The 19,384-nt window shown below is 38.4% G+C and overlaps 1 protein-coding gene across 1 annotated transcript; it reads left to right on the top strand.

Annotated features, from left to right (window-relative positions):
* Positions 1-717: 717 nt before the first annotated feature.
* LOC108677617 (bifunctional heparan sulfate N-deacetylase/N-sulfotransferase 1) lies at positions 718-16,068 on the top strand. Its single transcript, XM_018165869.2, has 16 exons — positions 718-1,155; positions 1,554-1,637; positions 2,523-2,759; positions 3,279-3,540; positions 3,912-4,112; positions 5,199-5,399; positions 6,422-6,548; positions 6,796-6,936; positions 7,562-7,722; positions 8,583-8,717; positions 9,311-9,493; positions 10,295-10,515; positions 11,226-11,346; positions 12,988-13,145; positions 14,051-14,267; positions 15,958-16,068. The coding sequence occupies exons 1-16, from the start codon at positions 947-949 to the stop codon at positions 16,066-16,068; spliced, it is 2,769 nt and encodes a 922-aa protein (XP_018021358.1). The 5' UTR covers positions 718-946.
* The last annotated feature ends 3,316 nt before the right edge of the window (positions 16,069-19,384 follow it).

Genomic DNA, 19,384 nt, shown 5'->3' with positions numbered 1-19,384 from the left:
TCACCACCTTTTATTTTTAATTTTGGCTGTTTGCTGAGTAAAGTAAAATTTTTTTGTATACAACAATAAAAAAGGTGTTAACTGTTCAACATGCTAAGAATTAAGAAACTTCGGGATTTAAACTATATTCTAAATGCTATGGTAAGCCAATTGGAGACCACTCAGAAGTTGAAATGGGCTTTCCAACTACGTAGATGGACTAATCAACTAACAAACTAAACAAAGGAACTTGAGCTTAAGGGAGTCCAAACTCCAACAAATTTTTTTGAGACTTCGATGAAGATTATTTACCCTTTTAGGGACCAAATTTGTTACAAGTATAAAATAATAAATTGCATTTTGATGCAATAACATAACAATAGTTATCATACATTGCATGGCATTGCAGATTTGCTGTGATGGCATAATTGGCATTGGCACTACCACTGTACATGGTTGCAGAGCAGAGAAAGTTTTATACACTCCCTTAAGTTCATTTATGGGTATTACCACTTATGAGTCATGAGCAAGATACCTCTTACAGAAAATTGAGATTTCAGTCTTTTCATCTTTTAATAGAAATTTGGGAAGGCTTTGAATTCCTTGTGTTATGATTTTTCTTTCATTGAATTGTTTAAAACATTGAAATTAGATAGTAAACAAATTTTGACCTGTTAATTAAATGTACGTACTATATATAAATATATGTCCTTAAATCACTCTCTTATTTCAGACTAATTTGTACCATTTTATGAAAGTACCAGTAGCTGCACACTTACATAAAAATTAATGACAATGATGATATTATAGTGCTTCCTTTCAAGATGCCTTGATTCAATGTCCATCTTGAACAAAAAATCCTTGGATGAAAGCTGATGGATCTTATATTTTGCGAGCCCTAGGAAGCTTTCCATTGGCTTAGCTGCTAATTTTATCCAGCATTTAAAGACTTACATTGATTTCATCAATGAATAAAAGGACAGAAGCTCATCAAAACAGCTGTAGTAGCTGGAGAGGAGCAAATAAAGGTGCTGGGTATAACTGTTGGAGACGCTGCAAATGGAAACTTGCTGGCTACCCTCGGAACTTGATTGGCAACCGCAAGTTCATTGCTCTATTTTGTGCCATTATTTTAATTGTTCTGTACCTGTTGTCATCATCACTTTCTGTGTCAAGGTGGGTTCATAATACTTTAAATGTTAGCAGTAAATTTATACTGACAAGTGAATACAAATTATTATCTTAATCCAATTGTGTCCTTCAAATACATGCTCATGTATGACTGAGGAAATGATCTGAAATAATGTGAAATTATATTTCTCAGACCTTATATTGAAAAGTTGATGTATTTTCGATCTTGTACTACTTTGATTTCACATAAAAAAGTACAGTTACGGTACTGTGAATTATCTGAAGCGGTCAAAGGAACATGATTAGTAGGTATTTATGCATACTTTGATATCTGGAATGAAAGATATGGCGCTCCATTGTTTATATCTAGACCTATTAAGTTATAGTATAGGTTTATAACTGTTTTTTACCATCTTCTCTTCTCAAACATTTTTTTGTTCCAGATTCTACCTAACAAGAATTCTTTTGCCTGACCTCTTGGAAAATTTTGAACTTTCAAAGAATTCTGATGACCTCAAGAAGCCCAGGTAGCATTGGTATTAAGTTTGAAATAATAACATGTTTGAAATTGCAATTACACTAATCTTTTGACCAATCACTGTGTTAAGATTTTTCAGTTAGATTTGAAAAAAGAGAAGTGCAAAATTTACCTTAGTTCATCCCAGAAGTGTGATTGAGAGCATAATAAATGTATCCTATTGGAAATATTGGGTGTTCAAATTACATAATTTATTAATAAAATTTTTAGGTGATAATTTCTGAACTGACTTGTCAATTCCTGTTCCAAAAATTGTCAAGATTCTTAATTGTTAAGGAGCAAGTACTACCTATTTCAGATTCAACAAAAAAGATGCTGCCAACACCTAAGATTTGATTTACAGACATTTTTATTAACACAACTCATCCCTATGCTGAAAACCAACTGAAAACATGATCATCTGTTCATTGTTTTCTTTTGACCCACTGTAGGGTTTATGCTAGCATTATATATACCTAGTTGCAGTCATCAACTGGACTGTGAATTCATCAATGACTCATGACTCATCATTCCTTAAATCAAGTGGTGACGCAATGACAGTGCCATGCTTGATTTAATGATTGATCTTGACTGCCTGTTGAATATATTTCCATTATGTACGTATATGAATTATCTGGCTTTCATAATGTTTTTTTAACCCTGATGGCTACCTCATCATGTTATTTCTGCAGACCAAAGGTAGTGTCATTCATGCTTCCATATTTTATGCTGTCCTGATTGACATAACTCCAATGACAGTCAGTTTTGAATCCCGCAGTATTTTTCCTTGATTATTATTTCAATTGATAATGATTTTTTTAGATTGATTTGGTAAGAAGTGGTAATAGGTAAATCAATTGTAATATATATTATTTCTTTCCATAATCCCCCTCAGATTGGTATGGCAAGGGGGAGGGAGTGCTATGGATGACATAACACCCGATGTTGACCACCCATTCACCGAAGCTCCAAGGCATAAACATTCCCCTCCACCAGTAGCCTGGGAGAATCCTAGTGGCTTCGTTCATCACGGTGGTCGCGGTGATGCCAAGATTCTTGTTTTTGCTTCTAAAAGAAAAGGTTCTGCCATCCTACGTGCCATCACTGAGCTATTGGAGATGATTAAGTTCAAGTCAGTGAAGAGAATTTTTTATTTGGATAGTCTAATTTATTTTACTACTGAAAATCATGCTTAGTTGATTATTTGTAAACATTATTTTTTCAATTATCAAAATGATGTGTTATGTGCATGTTGAAATGATGAGTGAATAATTTATTCTATTATTAACAATAATTATAATTTGTTATATAATTTTTAATAATATTTCTTCAGATTAGCTGAATAATTGTACTGATTGATTCTGCTACTGAAGTCAATGGTTAATTGATACCCAATCTGAATAAATTGCACTAAATTGACAAAATAAAAGATCATTCAACAAATCTTTGCTTAGGTACTTTTGAAAACAATTGGACCTGATTCAACGAAGAGATGCATAATTGATGTTATCATTTTATTTGAATATCCTTTATTCCAGGATTCAAATTGTTCTATGAAACATCCCTGTGGCTAGTCAATATGATTATTAGATAGGTTAAATTTGGTGTTTTTTATTACTTCAATTTTGCAAGAATTATTATTCTGTTGCAGGTTTGATGTCATCACTGTTATGCCAGGCTCACCAATGCCTGTCTTAACAGACATCCACACCAAGTATAAATGTTTCATACTTGATGACTTCAAGATGTATTTGAACCGCAGCGCAAGCCAGCGCAAAATGATTGATAATTTCATGGAAAAGAATGGAATTGGCATGATTGCCTTCATTGTGAGCAACAATGCCTCAAGGATCGGCAAGCAAGAACAACTTAAAGGCTTTCCTGTCCTGCTCCACAACAAGCTCAATGCAAAAGTACATATAACATTTTATTGAAGTTAATTTAATAAGCTGCCATTTATAAATTATTGTTATTGGAAAGTTGTAGGTGTTTTAGTGATTTATTTGGGGGAAAAGTTTTAAACACTACTAGCACTGTAAGGAAAAAATTCAATTAGACTTGTGTTAGGGTTATTTCTTATTTCTTCCTAGCATTGCTCATCAAGAGTAAACTAGTTGATTTATTTGAGTGTCATACGGTACCTGAAGCCTTCAAATAATTGAGTACCATCTGTGTAATATATGGTACATATCTAATTTATTTACTTTGAATCCAGTAATGTTTTGCATTTATCAATAAGTATAAAGATATTTGAAAACTTATCTTTTCTGCTCTGGACCATCAGGAGCTGCGACTGGCGAGCAGCAGCCCTGCAGGTCTGTACCGAGTGCTGCGTGAGGGAGCGTCTGTGAACCTCACACGACGTGGCGACCATCCCTTGCCCGTGTCCGTGATGCTCCCTCAGCACCCCCTGCTGCTGCCCCTGGTGGAGGCTCTTGTTCCCTCAACGTCTGATGTGGACACCTACTTGCCTGCTGCCTTACTGGTGACGTGACATGTTACTGGCCCACTGCTTACGTTCATAAAAATCTGTTTATTAACATCTCAATAAGTGTGTCAAAGCAGAGTATGAATTCTTGCTGATTTTGCAACGTCTGATGTGGACACCTACTTGCCTGCTGCCTTACTGTGACGTGATATGTTACAGGCACACTGCTTAGGTTTATAAAAATCTCAGATTACAAACATCGCAATAAGTGTTCCAAAGTAGAGAATAAATTCTTGCTGATTTTGCAACGTCTGATGTGGACACCTACTTGCCTGCTGCCTTACTGGTGACGTGATATGTTACTGGCCCACTGCTAAGGTTCATACAAATCTCAGATAATTAACATCACAATAAGTTTGTCAAAGTATAAAATAAATTCTTGCCGATTTTATGTGCCCGTTGTTGTGCATTTTATCTTTTATTGAAATATTTAATTTTATGCTGTACTCCCGACCAGTAAATTTTCTGGCTGACAATGTACAGGTTGGTGATTTAAAGGTCAAAGAGAATATATGAGGTTCATTCTTTATCCAGTATTTTTCTTCGTCTCTTCTAAATTTAGATTATGTGGTGCTAGAAGTTATATATACCTACCTATTCTTGCTCAGTGTTGATGCCGTTAGAGATTGACGACGACCGAGTTTGACTGCAATTCTAGATTGGCAAGTTCTTGATTCACATCCTATCATGTAATCAGGCAGTTAGTAGAAAAAATTAGAAAAATTATTTGCATAGGCAATATCTTTATTTAGGGGAACTAGTCCCGAAAGACGAGACATCATCGCTGTATGGCCGGCAGGACACGAGTGACCTCGCGGTTCACTGATATCTACGGGGGAAAATAAGGGGAGAGGAAGCTTGATCTAGTAAACGACCTGAGCTCTCACTAGCTCGGCTTCAATTGGAAATAAAATCGTTGAACCATAAAATCACCGAACCTGGTGGTGCTGCTTTTCTCTTATGCCTTATTATTGTGTTTACATAAAACTTAACAAGGTTTAAAAGACCAAAATAGAATACCGTACCTGCTTTAGATAACAGCCATATCAGAACGATTTATAACGTTCACCTTCTATTTTCCAGGACGTGGGTAGAATAGACGGTATCCGGCGCGTGCTGCTGGGGGTGGACTTGTCAGGGTGGCTGCAGAAGCTCCTGTTCCTGGACGCGCTGTCCTTCCTTGACGCTGGCCTCAGCCTGCCCCTGGAGCGCTACATCCTCGTGGACGTTGATGACATCTTCGTGGCTCGTAGTGGCATCAGGATGACCGATCATGACGTTAAGGTAAACATTCTCACTCTTTAATATTGTAAAGTAATTATACAATATACCTACATTCATTTTTACTAGCCGATATTTATTCCTTAAAATTCTATGACTGTATGTATGTAAAAGATGTACCGTATATACAATATACATTTCTTTTTACTAGCCGATATTTATTCCTTAAAATTCTTTGACTGTACGTAAATGCTGAATGCATACCGGTACTTGATTTCTTTGTATGCAATAGGTAGGTAATAACATCAATATAAAGGGATTTGAACACCATGTTGTGTTGGTTTTCCATTGCCACGTTTTTCATCTTTTATTGCAATTCAATTTGGGTGATTCATCGTGGATCCAGGCTGATGAATCCTGACATCGTGGGGACAATTTCCATTTTTTCACACTCAATTTGAATGGCAGTTCAATTTTTCACTAAACCTTTGACTTCAGTTGAACAAACTCTGTGCCATTACAAGGTTACTTTGATCTGAGGGACCGCGATAACCTACTAAGGAAAATATTCCTAATAGGCTCAGAATTATCGTGCAGCTAGCAATGTCATTTACACACAATACTCATTAATATGCTCATTAATTACAATACTTACAATATTCATACAATACTCATTAATTCACATACAAGGCTCATCCATACTTAGGAAGGGACAATTTTCTGTGTATTTTTGATAGATACTAAATTCTCACAGCGCAAACATTGTTTTTGCTCAGCTTGATGCAGTCCCAAATGCTAACAAAACCGAAATTATGTAAGGAAATGATTAGTTAACCATAAACCTAATTTGTACCAGTCAATGCAGCTATAGACTTTGCATTAATCCTAGACCATAATACTACCTACCTTAATAATTATGTGGGCAGACAAGCATGGAATTCTGTTGCTATAAAATATTTAAAGATTTTCTCGTGTTTACGACGTTTGGACGATCCTGAGGGATCGACCAAATATTGCAATGAAATAATATTAATATTGAAATATGAAATAATAATATTGCTGGTGTGATTCTTGTTTGCTTGCAGGCGATGCTGGAGTCGCAGGAGCGGCTGCGCGAGAAGATACCAAACTTCACGTTCAACCTGGGCTTCAGTGGCTATTATTTCCTCAGTGGCAACGCCGCTGAGAATCTTGGTGATAAAGCTCTTGTTGGTGAGCTAAATATGTTGTTGCATCGCACTGTTGTGGCTTTGGTCACGTTACTGTTTTTTTTCTTCAAAGTGGAGTTTAAATATGAAGCAACTTACGTAGTTGGTGCATTAAATATTTTTGTTTCTAATCAACTTAGTCGGTGCATTAAATATATTTGTATATATTGGCTCTTATCCACTTTCATTTGTTTTTATTAGCTGCCATAAAAGATATAAAAGATATAAATTGACGTATTTTGTAATTGCAGGAAATGCAAGCTCCTTCTGGTGGTTTGGTCACATGTGGAGACACACGCAGCCCCACAAACTGGCCACCGTTGATGACATCAAAGCGCCCATGCTCCTCAACAGACACTTCGCTAAAACTTACAACATCTCCGTTGACACAGGTTCATTCTATGGTTATTTTGATGTTTGTTCACATGCTAAGATGTTGAGACCTGAAGTTTTTTAATGAACATAGTAATGGTCATTAAATTAGGTAGGAAATTCCTGAACAGATGCCGCCATGTTATAAGTTGCTATATTTTTCATTAAACTAGTTTACAAATTAATCGTTTACTGATGAATGCCAGTTTAATTGCTGTCCAAATTTACAATGCGCTTGATGCTGACTACAGCTCTGTGACTTTCAGAGGCTGCAGCGTGGTGTGGTATGTGAAATATGTTCTACATTTCACTATGTACTGCTTCGTCTATGTTACTACAGTCCCTGATGTTAACAGACTACAGAATCATGTGGTTTATCGAACATGTCCTACATTTCTCTACAGCTTCGTCTATGTCACAACAGTCCCTGATGTTAGCAGACCGAACATGTTCTACATTTCACTACAGCTTCCTACATGTCATCACTACAGCTTCCTGCATGTCATCACTACAGCTTCCTGCATGTCATCACCACAGCTTCCTGCATGTCATCACTACAGCTTCCTGCATGTCATCACCACAGCTTCCTGCATGTCATCACCACAGCTTCCTTCATGTCATCACTACAGCCCCTGATGTTCGCAGGTTACAGCGTGGCGCCGCACCACTCAGGCGTGTACCCCGTCCACGAGCCGCTCTACGACGCTTGGAAGAAAGTCTACGGCATCCGCGCCACGTCCACGGAGGAGTACCCGCACCTCAAGCCCGACAGGTTCCGGAGAGGCTTCCAGTACCGGGGCATTAAGGTGCGCTTGATGTGTTCGTGCGCCGCCATCAACTGTTTCCAATGCCTAAGCATTTTATCTACCGCTTTAATTGGTACCTATTATGGTACCGCTTTAGTTGAGAAGGTTTTGGGAGCATCGTCGTAGGAATAACATTGAATTAGAGGCAGTTCTTCCCCAGCCGAGATGACGATGTACAAAATGAGGAAGGTTTTACCATGCAACTCTACTTTTTGGGATTGAGGAAGTTTTTGTGGCATTAGACCCAAAGGACCAATTGCCTTCCTACCCGTTTGCTCTTTTTGAGATCCCATAAAGACTGAAGTCTGTTATCGCTTCTGCTAAGATAAAGACGTGTTATGATATGGGCTCACGTCTTCTAGGTTGCATAAAGCATCAAAATCTTAGTCCGTCTTTTGTATTGTCGTTGCGGCACTGAGAGCACTCAGCCACTGATTTAAATATTTATATTTATCAGTATCACTGATAAATGTCTAAAACTTGTAAATATATTGTTAAGCAAGCCCAATAAATATATTGTGACCTGTGTGTATTTGCAATTAATAATCAATTACAATTGTATGAATCACCTATTGTGGAAGGAATTATTACCATTATTATTGTGACTATAATCTATCGTCCACTGAACTTTAATTACTTGTATAAATATATTTAAAAATTTTGCAATCACGTATGGTGCACTGAAGTCAAACTATTCAACAAGCCATTATTGTAGGAAGTTCGTATATTGCACTGAAGTCAAATTACTCACAAATTATTATTATAGGAATTACTTATAGTGCATTGAAGTTGGATTACTCACAAATTATTTTTCTAAAAGTCACGTATCTTGCACTGAAGTTGTTGCGACGGTTGCCCAGGTTCTACCGCGCCAGATGTGCGGTCTGTTCACCCACACTCTGTATTTCGAGTCTCCCGAGCACCCGGGGCTGAAGGCGAAACTCGACGCATCAATCGACGGCGGCGAGCTCTTCCAAACCATCGCCCTCAACCCGGTACGCTAAAACATTATAATATAATAGTTATCATATTATATTATTTATATTTATAATATTATTTATATTATATATAATAACGTATAATATAATATTAATAATATATAATATTCCAGCCATCTTAGGTTGCATGTTCATAATCTATTAAAGAGAAACGCATCTTGTTGTCTAATGAGGTCAAATGGACATGAGCATTAGTACTATTACTATATCAGCATAGCATGGTGGCCCTACTTGTGTACCTATATTTGACTCTCAGAGCTCCACAAAGGTGAGCGTGTGTTATATTTTCATCTATCGTGCTAACTTAACAAATAGTGATTCTATAATAATAATGAAATCTTCAATACTTCTCTGCCTTGAAACCTTACTACATATAAGGTTTCAAAGTTGTAACCTTATTATACATGAAAGCTTTCTTATTATATATAAGGTTCCTACCTTATTAATATTACAACCAGCTTAATATTAATTTTAACCACAGCATCTCAACCGCTCATAAGAACACAACAGATAACCTCTCATTGCAATACAGATCACATGCCCCCTTGCCCCAACAGATCAACCTGTAACTGCCCCCCTTGCCCCAACAGATCAACGTGTTCATGACCCACATGACCAACTATGGCAGCGACAGGCTGGCGCTCTACGTGTTCGAGGGCGTCGTGCAGGCGCTGCAGAAGAGAACCAACTTCATCCTCAAGACCGAGCCTGCCGTGCAGCTCGCGCAGCGATACTTCGACCTCTACCCTGAGGAAGAGGAGCCTTTCTGGGGGGTTAGTATCTCTGTTGTAAACTGGGCTGCACTGGGTCTGGGTTGTACTGGGTCTGTGTTGTAAACTGGGTTGTACTGGGTCTGTGTTGCAAACTGGGTTGTACTGGGTCTGTGTTGCTAACTGGTTTGTACTGGGTCTGGTTTGTACTGGGTCTGGTTTGTACTGGGTCTGGTTTGTACTGGGTCTGGTTTGTACTGGGTCTGGTTTGTACTGGGTCTGTGTTGTAAACTGGGTTGTACTGGGTTTGTGTTGTAAACTGGGTTGTACTGGGTCTGTGATGTAAACTAGGTTGTCCTTAGCATTCTTCATTGCGCAGGCGTTTCGCGTTTCATAGAGATATGATGAACAAGTTATGCCTTCTTGCCTTGTGTAAATGGTTACTGGGCCCTTGCCTTGCCATCGGTGCCTGTACACGAGGCCAATAGCACGGTAAGTAGTGGCGGTTATTATTTGAAAGTTGTTGTGACTGCCACAACTGTCCCCGTGTATAAGCGCTTTTATTTATCTGTCTTTAACGCGCATTTGGTGCTGAACCCGTTTTCTGAATGTTAAGTTTAGTTACCCGTCATTCATTTTGCACTGAATTGGTTGTAATGCAGGACTTTTTACTGAACATAATAACAGTTACCTGTTGTTCATATTCACCGTTGGCATCAAGTGAGCCTTTGTAGAGAACTGGTTCACTGAATGTAACTCAAGTTACCGCCATTCATTTTTCACAAAATGAGTCGTTGTGCAGGACCTTATTTACTGAATTTAAGTTAATTTACCCGCTATTAATTTTTCACTGCTGACCGTCAGGACCCATGTATGGACAAGCGGCACATGGAGATCTGGTCGAGCAACAAGACCTGCGACGAGCTGCCTGACGCGCTGGTGCTGGGACCGCAGAAGACGGGCACGACGGCGCTGTACACGTTCCTGGGGCTGCACCCGTCCCTGCAACACAACCTGCCCTCGCCCACCACCTTCGAGGAGGTCCAGTTCTTCTCCGGACATAATTACTTCCGCGGCCTCGACTGGTTAGTGAACGAATTCGGTTTTCCGTGTAGAAAAATATTAATTTAAATGGATTATTTTCAGTTTACATGAATCAACAGCGTATGTATTTGACAGTGTGATAGTGAATGCACAGATTCAGTTTGGTTTTCCGGGTAGCGAAAATATTAAAATGCTCTATTTTTAGTTTACATCAGTGGTTCCCAAAGTGGGCGATATCGCCCCCCTAGGGGCGGTAAGAAAGCAGAGGGCNCATCTAGATGTGTATAAGAGACAGGTACTAAATTTCAAGAAAGAGGCGTATGTCTGTGGGGGGCGCTAGAAATTCACTAGGAAGCCAAAGGGGGCGCCAGCCTGAAAAAGTTTGGGAACCACTGGTTTACATGAATTAACACCGTAGGGATGTATTTGAAAGTCTAACCCAGATTACAACTTTTGAAGTTTCAATGTAGTCACAAGGGATGGTGTTTTTAATGAAATACTAAACTAGTTTCATTCTCAATGTTTTATTCAATAATATTCAGGATGAATGTAAATAGACTTCAATAAAGATAGCATCACCTTGTTTTTGCAGCTTTCCTCTCCCATTTGAAAAAATGGGAGTTTAAATGGGAGTTTAAATCCAACCTGTTTAATTGTCATGGGATTTTTTTAGGATTTATAATGACAATAAATTATACTGAGTCTGTTTTAAAAAGAAAATGCCAACTGTTAACATTTCAAATTTGTGCAGGTATCTGAAATGGTTTCCTACGCGTGAGCCTGGCCAGATCATCTTCGAGAAAAGCGCGACATACTTCGACAGCGAGGTCGCTCCTGCCAGAGTCAAGGCGCTGCTACCCAACGCTAAGCTGGTCAGAGGTCTACTGTCACTTGTACGCACACAAAGTCCTCGACTTTCAATTATTTATTCAATTTTAAGTCGAGGACAAAAATGTTCCCGACTTTCAATTGATTATTCAATTATAAGTCGAGGACAAAAATGTTCTCGACTTTCAATTGGTTATACTTCCATTTCAAATAAACATAAGTTAATTTTAATTTTTTGTTTGGTGTGTAGAATTCATTGTTGTGAAGTAACGTGCATTGCAAAAAAAATTTATATATTAAACCTGTTAATTTAAAGCGGAGATTTAATCAATTATAAGGTCGTGGTCATTTTTGTGAGAAATCCTGTATAATTACTAGCAGTTTGGCTTTAGCTGCAAGAGCTAGATAATCCCTGCAATTTAAGATTCTTGTTATTAATATAGCCATTTCCATTATCTCACACATAACTTGTGTTAGCACATGTTATTTGGTTATAAATATAATGGCTTGTGTGAACACGTATTATTTAGCTGTTAATAACTGACTTGCCGTAAAAGGGGGTTACTTTGACTACTTTTTTTTAAGATGCCATTTTTTTACTATAGCTAAAACAAACTTCACTTGAAACATGCAAGATACAGGTCTAGGTTCGCTCACCATAAATTGCTGGCTCCTGCCTCTCATAGTTTTGATGTAATTTAAAAAAAGTGATGGTCATTGTTACCCCCCACTCTTGGAGTATCTTTGACTGGGTGGTAAAATATATTTTATTTTTTGGTAAAATAAACTCCAGGTTTTGGTGCATTGTAGTAGAACTCTTCAAGTTACGTATGCAAAAGACAAATTTGAGGGAAGTGTCATAGTTTGCAAATGGGGGGGCGCCGCCCCCCAATGGGCGAAATGTGACCACCTAATGGCAGCCGTGACGGGGTAATATTGACCGGCTTGGAAATTAAGTTAAAATTATCATATATAAGACTCTTTACAATCTGAAACATGAAGAAAAAACATTAATAGGTGTATCAAACAAAAGATGTTATATACCGTAAGCACCTATGGTAATCTAAACTTATTTCCAAGCCGGTCAATATTACCCCGTCAGGGCTGACATTAGGTAGTCAAAGTTGCTCCATTGGGGGCAGCGCCCCCTATTTGCAAACTAAAACACTTCCCTCAAATTTGTCATTTGCATATGTAACTAGAAGAGTTCTACTACAATGCACCAAAACCTGAAGTTATTTTACCAAGAAATAAAAAAATTGGAGGGGGTTCTACGACATGCTTTAAATAATAGCTCTTTTTCGTGGGTCCCTTTTTTCATTTTTAACCTATTGGATATGCAAACTTTTTCAATCTTTCTATTGTGTTACGTAGCCTCAGTATTAGGCCTTTAATGCTCATTGACAAAATTTTTCTATGCCAAATAGTTTATGAGTTTTGGGGGTTTTTGTTAAAAAAACTAAAAGTGGTCAAACTTACCCCGGGAGTCAAAGTAACCCTCTTTTACGGTATCTCAATACAAGTCTAATAATTAATAATGCCATGCCATATATTTGAGCTTTTCAAACGCTGTCAATATCTACAGTTGTTTAGAATTGTATAATATTTCAATCGCTTAACCTCCTATTGGTGGCGTTGTTGTCCTTTAGAATATTTGCACGTGGCTGTTAGTGTGATGCGTGCAGGTGGTGTTGCTGCTACCACCTGAGCGGCGCGCGTACTCCTGGTACCAGCACCAGGTGGCACACGGCGCTGCAGCTGCTCTCAACCACTCCTTCTCTGAGGTGCTCAGGGCTGACCTGCTGCCTTATCCACCGCGGGGCCTGGCAGAACTCAGGGCCAGGTAGGTGCCTCTATATTATTGGGGATGATATTTACCGATGTTAGACGAATTAAATTCCCATCATCGGATGATATTTAGTGAAATTATTTTTTTTAGCTCATTTTCTCATTTATGGAAAAAAGGCGCTATTGTGCTCTTCATGTCCGTCCGTCTGTCTGTCCATCCGTGACTTCACGTTTTCGTCGACGAGAAAATGCGCTCTCTGTTACTCACTGCAGTGAGTACTGAGTTATTTTTTTCTTCTACTGCCAACACGTTAGTATCTTGAAATGATTTCTTTACGTCGAGTACTGTTGAAAAATTCCTTGGATATTGTTGTATCTTTTTCTTATATCTTTTTCGTTTCACTCATTAATATTTTTTATAGGTATTTGTACGTATGAGGAAATAATGTTAGTATGAAACTGTAAAGATGGAATTTTAATCTAATTTTTCTCAACAAAATGCTATCTGTTTAAATCTTTATTACTTATGAACTTATTTTTTGCCGTTTTTGTGCAATAATTATTATGCCTTTTCGGGCTTTACTTGCATTACTTTCCTGATCATTTGGTTCTACAGCTCCAATAAAGCATATTAAATTCATTTATGCCTTATTATATATATGCTGTATATATGACGCATACGGTATTCTCCCTAAATATCAATGAATGCGGAGTCTACATGTATCTACCTACATTTTTCTACTTGAAAACCAAGTTACTCCAAGTTACCAACAAAGTCTCTCCAAGTTACTATCCGCAAATACCAAGGAAGGAGATGGCTCATTGTTAAATCTCGTTATATGATTCATGATTGCATTAAGACTTTGATTTAAGACTATTGCATTGTGTTTATCCTACTCTACCTCCGGCAGTAACGTGCTACTGAATCACAGCATTACCACGACCCTTCCTCCCCTCCAGGTGCCTCCACCCTGGGGAGTACGCCGTGCACCTGGAGCGCTGGCTGGAGCACTTCAGCCCTGAGCAGCTGCTGCTGGTGGATGGCGAGCAGCTGCGACAAGCGCCTGTGGCTGTCATGTCGCAACTACAGGACTTCCTGGACGTGCGGCCTGTGGTTGACTACGATAAGCTTATCAGGTGTGCTGGTGTGGACACGATAAGCTTATCAGGTGTGCTGGTTGGGACACGATAAGCTTGTCAGGTGTGCTGGTGTGGACACGATAAGCTTATCAGGTGTGCTGGTGTGGACACGATAAGCTTATCAGGTGTGCTGGTGTGGACACGATGAGCTTATCAGGTGTGCTGGTGTGGACACGATAAGCTTATCAGGTGTGCTGGTGTGGACACGATAAGCTTATCAGGTGTGCTGGTGTGGACACGATAAGCTTATCAGGTGTGCTGGTGTGGACACGATAAGCTTATCAGGTGTGCTGGTGTGGACACGATAAGCTTATCAGGTGTGCTGGTGTGGACACGATAAGCTTATCAGGTGTGCTGGTGTGGACACGATAAGCTTATCAGGTGTGCTGGTGTGGACACGATAAGCTTATCAGGTGTGCTGGTGTGGACACGATAAGCTTATCAGGTGTGCTGGTGTGGACACGATAAGCTTATCAGGTGTGCTGGTGTGGACACGATAAGCTTATCAGGTGTGCTGGTGTGGACACGATAAGCTTATCAGGTGTGCTGGTGTGGACACGATAAGCTTATCAGGTGTGCTGGTGTGGACACGATAAGCTTATCAGGTGTGCNATCTTGCTGTAATCCATCAACTTTCTCAGTTCGTTACTCTGCTCCAGGTAATCTTGCTGTAATCCATCAACTTTCTCAGTTCGTTACTCTGCTCCAGGTAAACTTGCTGTAATCCATCAACTTTCTCAGTTCGTTACTCTGCTCCAGGTAAACATACAGTAATAATCCACCAGCATTTCTTTCAGTTTGTTGTTAATGACATGTTGGTGGGTTTTCTGCTGGAACGATCCTGCAAAGTTGCCAGCTCAACAAGGCGTGCTGAGGATCTGAAATCGAAGCGTTCAGAATGTCTGATTACTTCAAAATTACCCTGAATAATCTGAAACACTTGTAAGACCATTCCTCTCGACTTACTTCAGATTGTCTGAGGCTAACGATAAGTCGTCATATTGTTACATTACCTTTCTCGCAAAATTCAGACGGCTAATGCCTTCCAAAATTAGAACGAAATCAATTTGTAAAAGTAAATTATTGGCGCAGTTACGTTGTGAAGTTTCAAGCACTCGAGTTATTGTTTCCTTCTTCAAACGTAAATTTATCTAAATTTGTAGTCAATTAAAACGTTAGTTATCTAGACGCATCTTCGCTGATGAAAGAAAAATTTGTATACATTTTCGGATGCATTTCAATAACGACAATAAAATGAGAGTAATCCTCGGCTGAAGCAACTATTTATTATGGTCCTGGATATTACCGATCTGTTATGATTTAGTGGCATAGGAAAGCGTATCAATGAATTCAATTTATTTACAGTATATGGTCATTGTGGAATAAAATAAATTTATTTATGATAAATATCACAAATAAAACAAATAAATATATGTACGTAGGAGATAACATATCTTTTTTCTTCTAGACGGGAAGCTAGGAATTGAATCACGTTGTTCTGCACAGATCTCGTAAATTAATAATTCCGTAGTAAATCCAATTATGTGAGCAAGTGCTAGACAGTAACATGTGTCTGTATCCAAGTATGTGAGCAAGTGCTAGACTGTAACATGTGTCTGTATCCAAGTATGTGAGCAAGTGCTAGACTGTAACATGTGTCTGTATCCAAGTATGTCAGCAAGTGCTAGACTGTAACATGTGTCGCTGAGTTTGTTCCTCGTGTGCAGGAGTACTACGCGCCCTACAACGCCCGCCTACTGAGCCTCCTGCAGCAGCTGCGACGCACCCCTCCCTCCTGGCTGACCAACTCCTCCCTGGACCTGCAACCCACCAATTAACTGCAAGTGCCTCCATGCCACGCAAACTGGGCCATAACTAACGGAAACCGAAATAGCTTTCGTCATCTCACAACTCTTATTTTCGCTATGGGACGCGAGCCAACGTTAAATTAAAGCGTCAATGGTGTCAGTTGGGTGTCAAAGGAACAGCTCTTGTCGCCTTTAATGGCTCCGAAGTATCGGGTTCTCTGACTTGTCACATATTACTTGAACCTTTATTATGTGTTAACGTGAGCTTAACTCCTTTAGTCCCTTACTCCGTAAGGGACTTTCTCCTATGGAGAAAGTTGTGTTTATTTTCACAATGTCAGCTCCCTTCACAGGCCATTAAGCCACGCCACCATCACGGTAATTTGGTCATGCAGGGCCTCGCCATCACAAACTATAATCAAATGTTGTGTCTCAAAATGAGCAGTTCATAATTTTAGGTTCGATTTATTCATCATTATGAGGCAATGAGATATTTATGTTAGTTGCTGGTGATTGCCGTGTTTTTAATTTTGTTTACGCTTTCCTAGCTGAACTTTTGGTTATGAACCTGTAAGTGATTCTTTTATTGTACTGATAATTGTTGATGAGTACTTAATGGGGAACGCTTGAGAGATACGTGAGGTAGCTGATGGTAGATATGCTGGTGAGATACGTGAGGTAGCTGATGGTAGATGAGCGCTGGTAGATACCTTTCCATCGTCGAGGCTGTAGCCTTTATCGTGGATCTTATGTTTCTTAATGAATGTTGCTATGTCTCTTGACAAATTTGTGTCTTAAAATCTTTTTGTTTCAATATTTCACTGTCTGAAAATATTGATATTCGGTCATCTTGATGTTTCCTCATATTTGCAAGCCAATGTATCCATGCACGCAGACTTGCATGTTGTAGCACATTAAAGTCTTACCATTGATTTTTTCTTTGATGTACACAAATTCACACACATCTGAATTTCCATGTGCATTTTTCACTAAACGCTTCTAGTCCTGATTATCTCCCTCAACCATAGTTCTGGTATACAAGATGGCACGATTTACTTTCTTTTAGCTTTGCTTATTTAATTCTACTAAAATTCAAAAGTAAAGTTCTCAATATTTGGACGGATGCTTCGTTCCGTACCTAAACACTTTGCTTGTTTTGTTAACTGTAATTAACCTATTCCCAATGTTCTGTAAACCTTTGTTACAGGCTCGTATCGCTTGTTCGTGTCACTAACTTCAATTCTCCTTTAAGCGCATTTTCTCATTTATAGAAAAAAGGCGCTATTGTGCTCGCCATGTCCGTCCGTCTGTCTGTCCGTGACTTTACGTTTTCGTCGACGAGAAAATGCGCTCTCTGTCACTCACTGCAGTGAGTACTGAATAATATTTTTTCTTGCTCTTTGGTTCCTACATACACGCTTTTCTCATGACCCAAGACTCTTCCTACGCCTGCGCCTGGCTTGGTTCACACCATACCGGTACTGTAGGCACTTCTTCTCATCTTAACGTTCTCCATCGAATCTAATTGCCGATAGTTTACGTGAGGCATTTACATATTTACCGTCTGTTTTTTTTTCTGGTGTGTGTCTTTATTTATTTAACATTTATTTTTATGCCACATGTCATATAAATAATATCTACCAAAAAATTTTAGGCTTCAGTCAATGCTGAAACTGGTCCTGTTCTTGCTGCTTGAATTCAAGGTAATTCCAGAGAGATTTGACGTATGTTCTCTGTCTGGTATGCATTACGTGGATAAATAAGTAATGTAATGTGAATGTGTGTTAAAATTTATTTTGTTGAAATTTGTCCGATTACTGAAACCGAATGTATTCATAGGATCGTATAAATGACATGCAAATTCTCTGTTAACGTTCAAGACGATTGGATAAGATGGTCCACAGTCTCCGTGTGGCTCATGATTTCATTGCATTAGCAACTTTGAATTTAAGTTAAAAATAAAAAATATATATAAAAATTTTAACGTCATCTTGTTATTGAATAACAAAGCCCAGCCAGTCATTGTTTGTACCGTGGATGAAGCATAAGTTTTGTTGGTACCATTTATGACTTTTTTTGGGTTTATTACTGTGCCATATTTTATATCATTATTTATGTTCATTTTTACGGGTCTTATCTCTCCCTAATGATCACTAATGTTCTAATGATATTCATACCTAATTACAAAGAGTATTGTCCGTCGTGCAGGGGCTCTTCTGTACAAGGATAGCCTATGTTCTGAATCATGTGAATCTCGTTTGTTCAATTCCTATCAACGAATATGAGGACCTGAAATCCTGCTCGTAACCACTAGCACATTTGTTTTAAATGAACACTATTTGCAGATGTTTAAATTAGTTTGCTGAAATTATTTGATTTCGTGCAAGATCAGTTGAATTCTTCACTCAAATTTCGTAGATTCTCCTTTATTTTAAGTTGATTTGGCAGTCATTGTCCACAAAGAAATGTTGTGGTCACCCCCAGCTGCTTGTACATATTTTTTTGCGCGTGCTTAAGTTTTGTGTTTGAGCTCAATGTTCAGTGATGTAAACCGAGCTGTGTGTTGATGCGTTTACCTTCATTTTATTTACGTGCTTCCGTGTTTGCTTATTCTAGTCTTTCTTTGGTTCAAAGGAAGTATTTTCTCAAGTATTTTCTTGTGTGTTCAGATTTTGATTGTTTACCTAAAGCTGATTTTTTTCGCTTGAGCTTTTCTTCTGGTCATCGCGCTTGCGAATGCAATATTTAGCGCCTTGAATCATATTTCTACCAGAAATGAACAAAAACCATGTAGTAACTTGTAAAATTTACCACGATCAAAACGGTTCATAGCAAGAATTTAGCAGCAATTATTCATAGCAAGTATCGGTCCCTGGATAGTTGAACAATTGGTTGTTATCACTTATTTTATTTGACTATTCATTGCACTACGGGATTATCTTCGCTGGTCTATCGATATCAACGATTCAAAAAAATTATTGTGAACTCTGGAGTCGTCCGTGTTATTTTGTAACCATCTTATTGTATGATATGGACAATTGTCTTCATCAGGTCAGTTTCCATTATAAAGTCGTAAATTCTCGAGCCGGTGCTGAATATTTGGCATTAATTCGTATAAATTTCTCGCAACTATGTATGTACGAATACTAGATCCATAGGCTTCCATATGACTCAGGTGTACTTAACAAATATAAGCTCTTTTACTGTCATAATATTAATAGCTGGCGTTTATGACAAGGATCTAATGATGTTATTTTCCATTGCTGCATTTGTTTGGAATTTTCACTTTCACTTACTACTTTACTCTTTTATTGAAGAAGAAATTTATCATTTATTTTTGAAGATA

This window comes from Hyalella azteca, unplaced genomic scaffold, assembly GCF_000764305.2.
Source record: "Hyalella azteca isolate HAZT.00-mixed unplaced genomic scaffold, Hazt_2.0.2 contig8347, whole genome shotgun sequence".
Taxonomy (NCBI): domain Eukaryota; kingdom Metazoa; phylum Arthropoda; class Malacostraca; order Amphipoda; family Hyalellidae; genus Hyalella; species Hyalella azteca.
This window is presented reverse-complemented; position numbering and strand designations above follow the sequence as displayed.

What these genes read in the sequence shown, in the direction of transcription:
- LOC108677617 (XM_018165869.2), top strand. Translation starts at nt 947, where the DNA reads ATGAATAAAAGGACAGAAGCTCATCAAAACAGCTGTAGTAGCTGGAGA. An exon ending in GATGACCTCAAGAAGCCCAG is followed by an intron (nt 1,638 to 2,522) that starts GTAGCATTGGTA and finishes AATCCCCCTCAG; the next exon opens with ATTGGTATGGCAAGGGGGAG. An exon ending in ACTTGCCTGCTGCCTTACTG is followed by an intron (nt 4,113 to 5,198) that starts GTGACGTGACAT and finishes TCTATTTTCCAG; the next exon opens with GACGTGGGTAGAATAGACGG.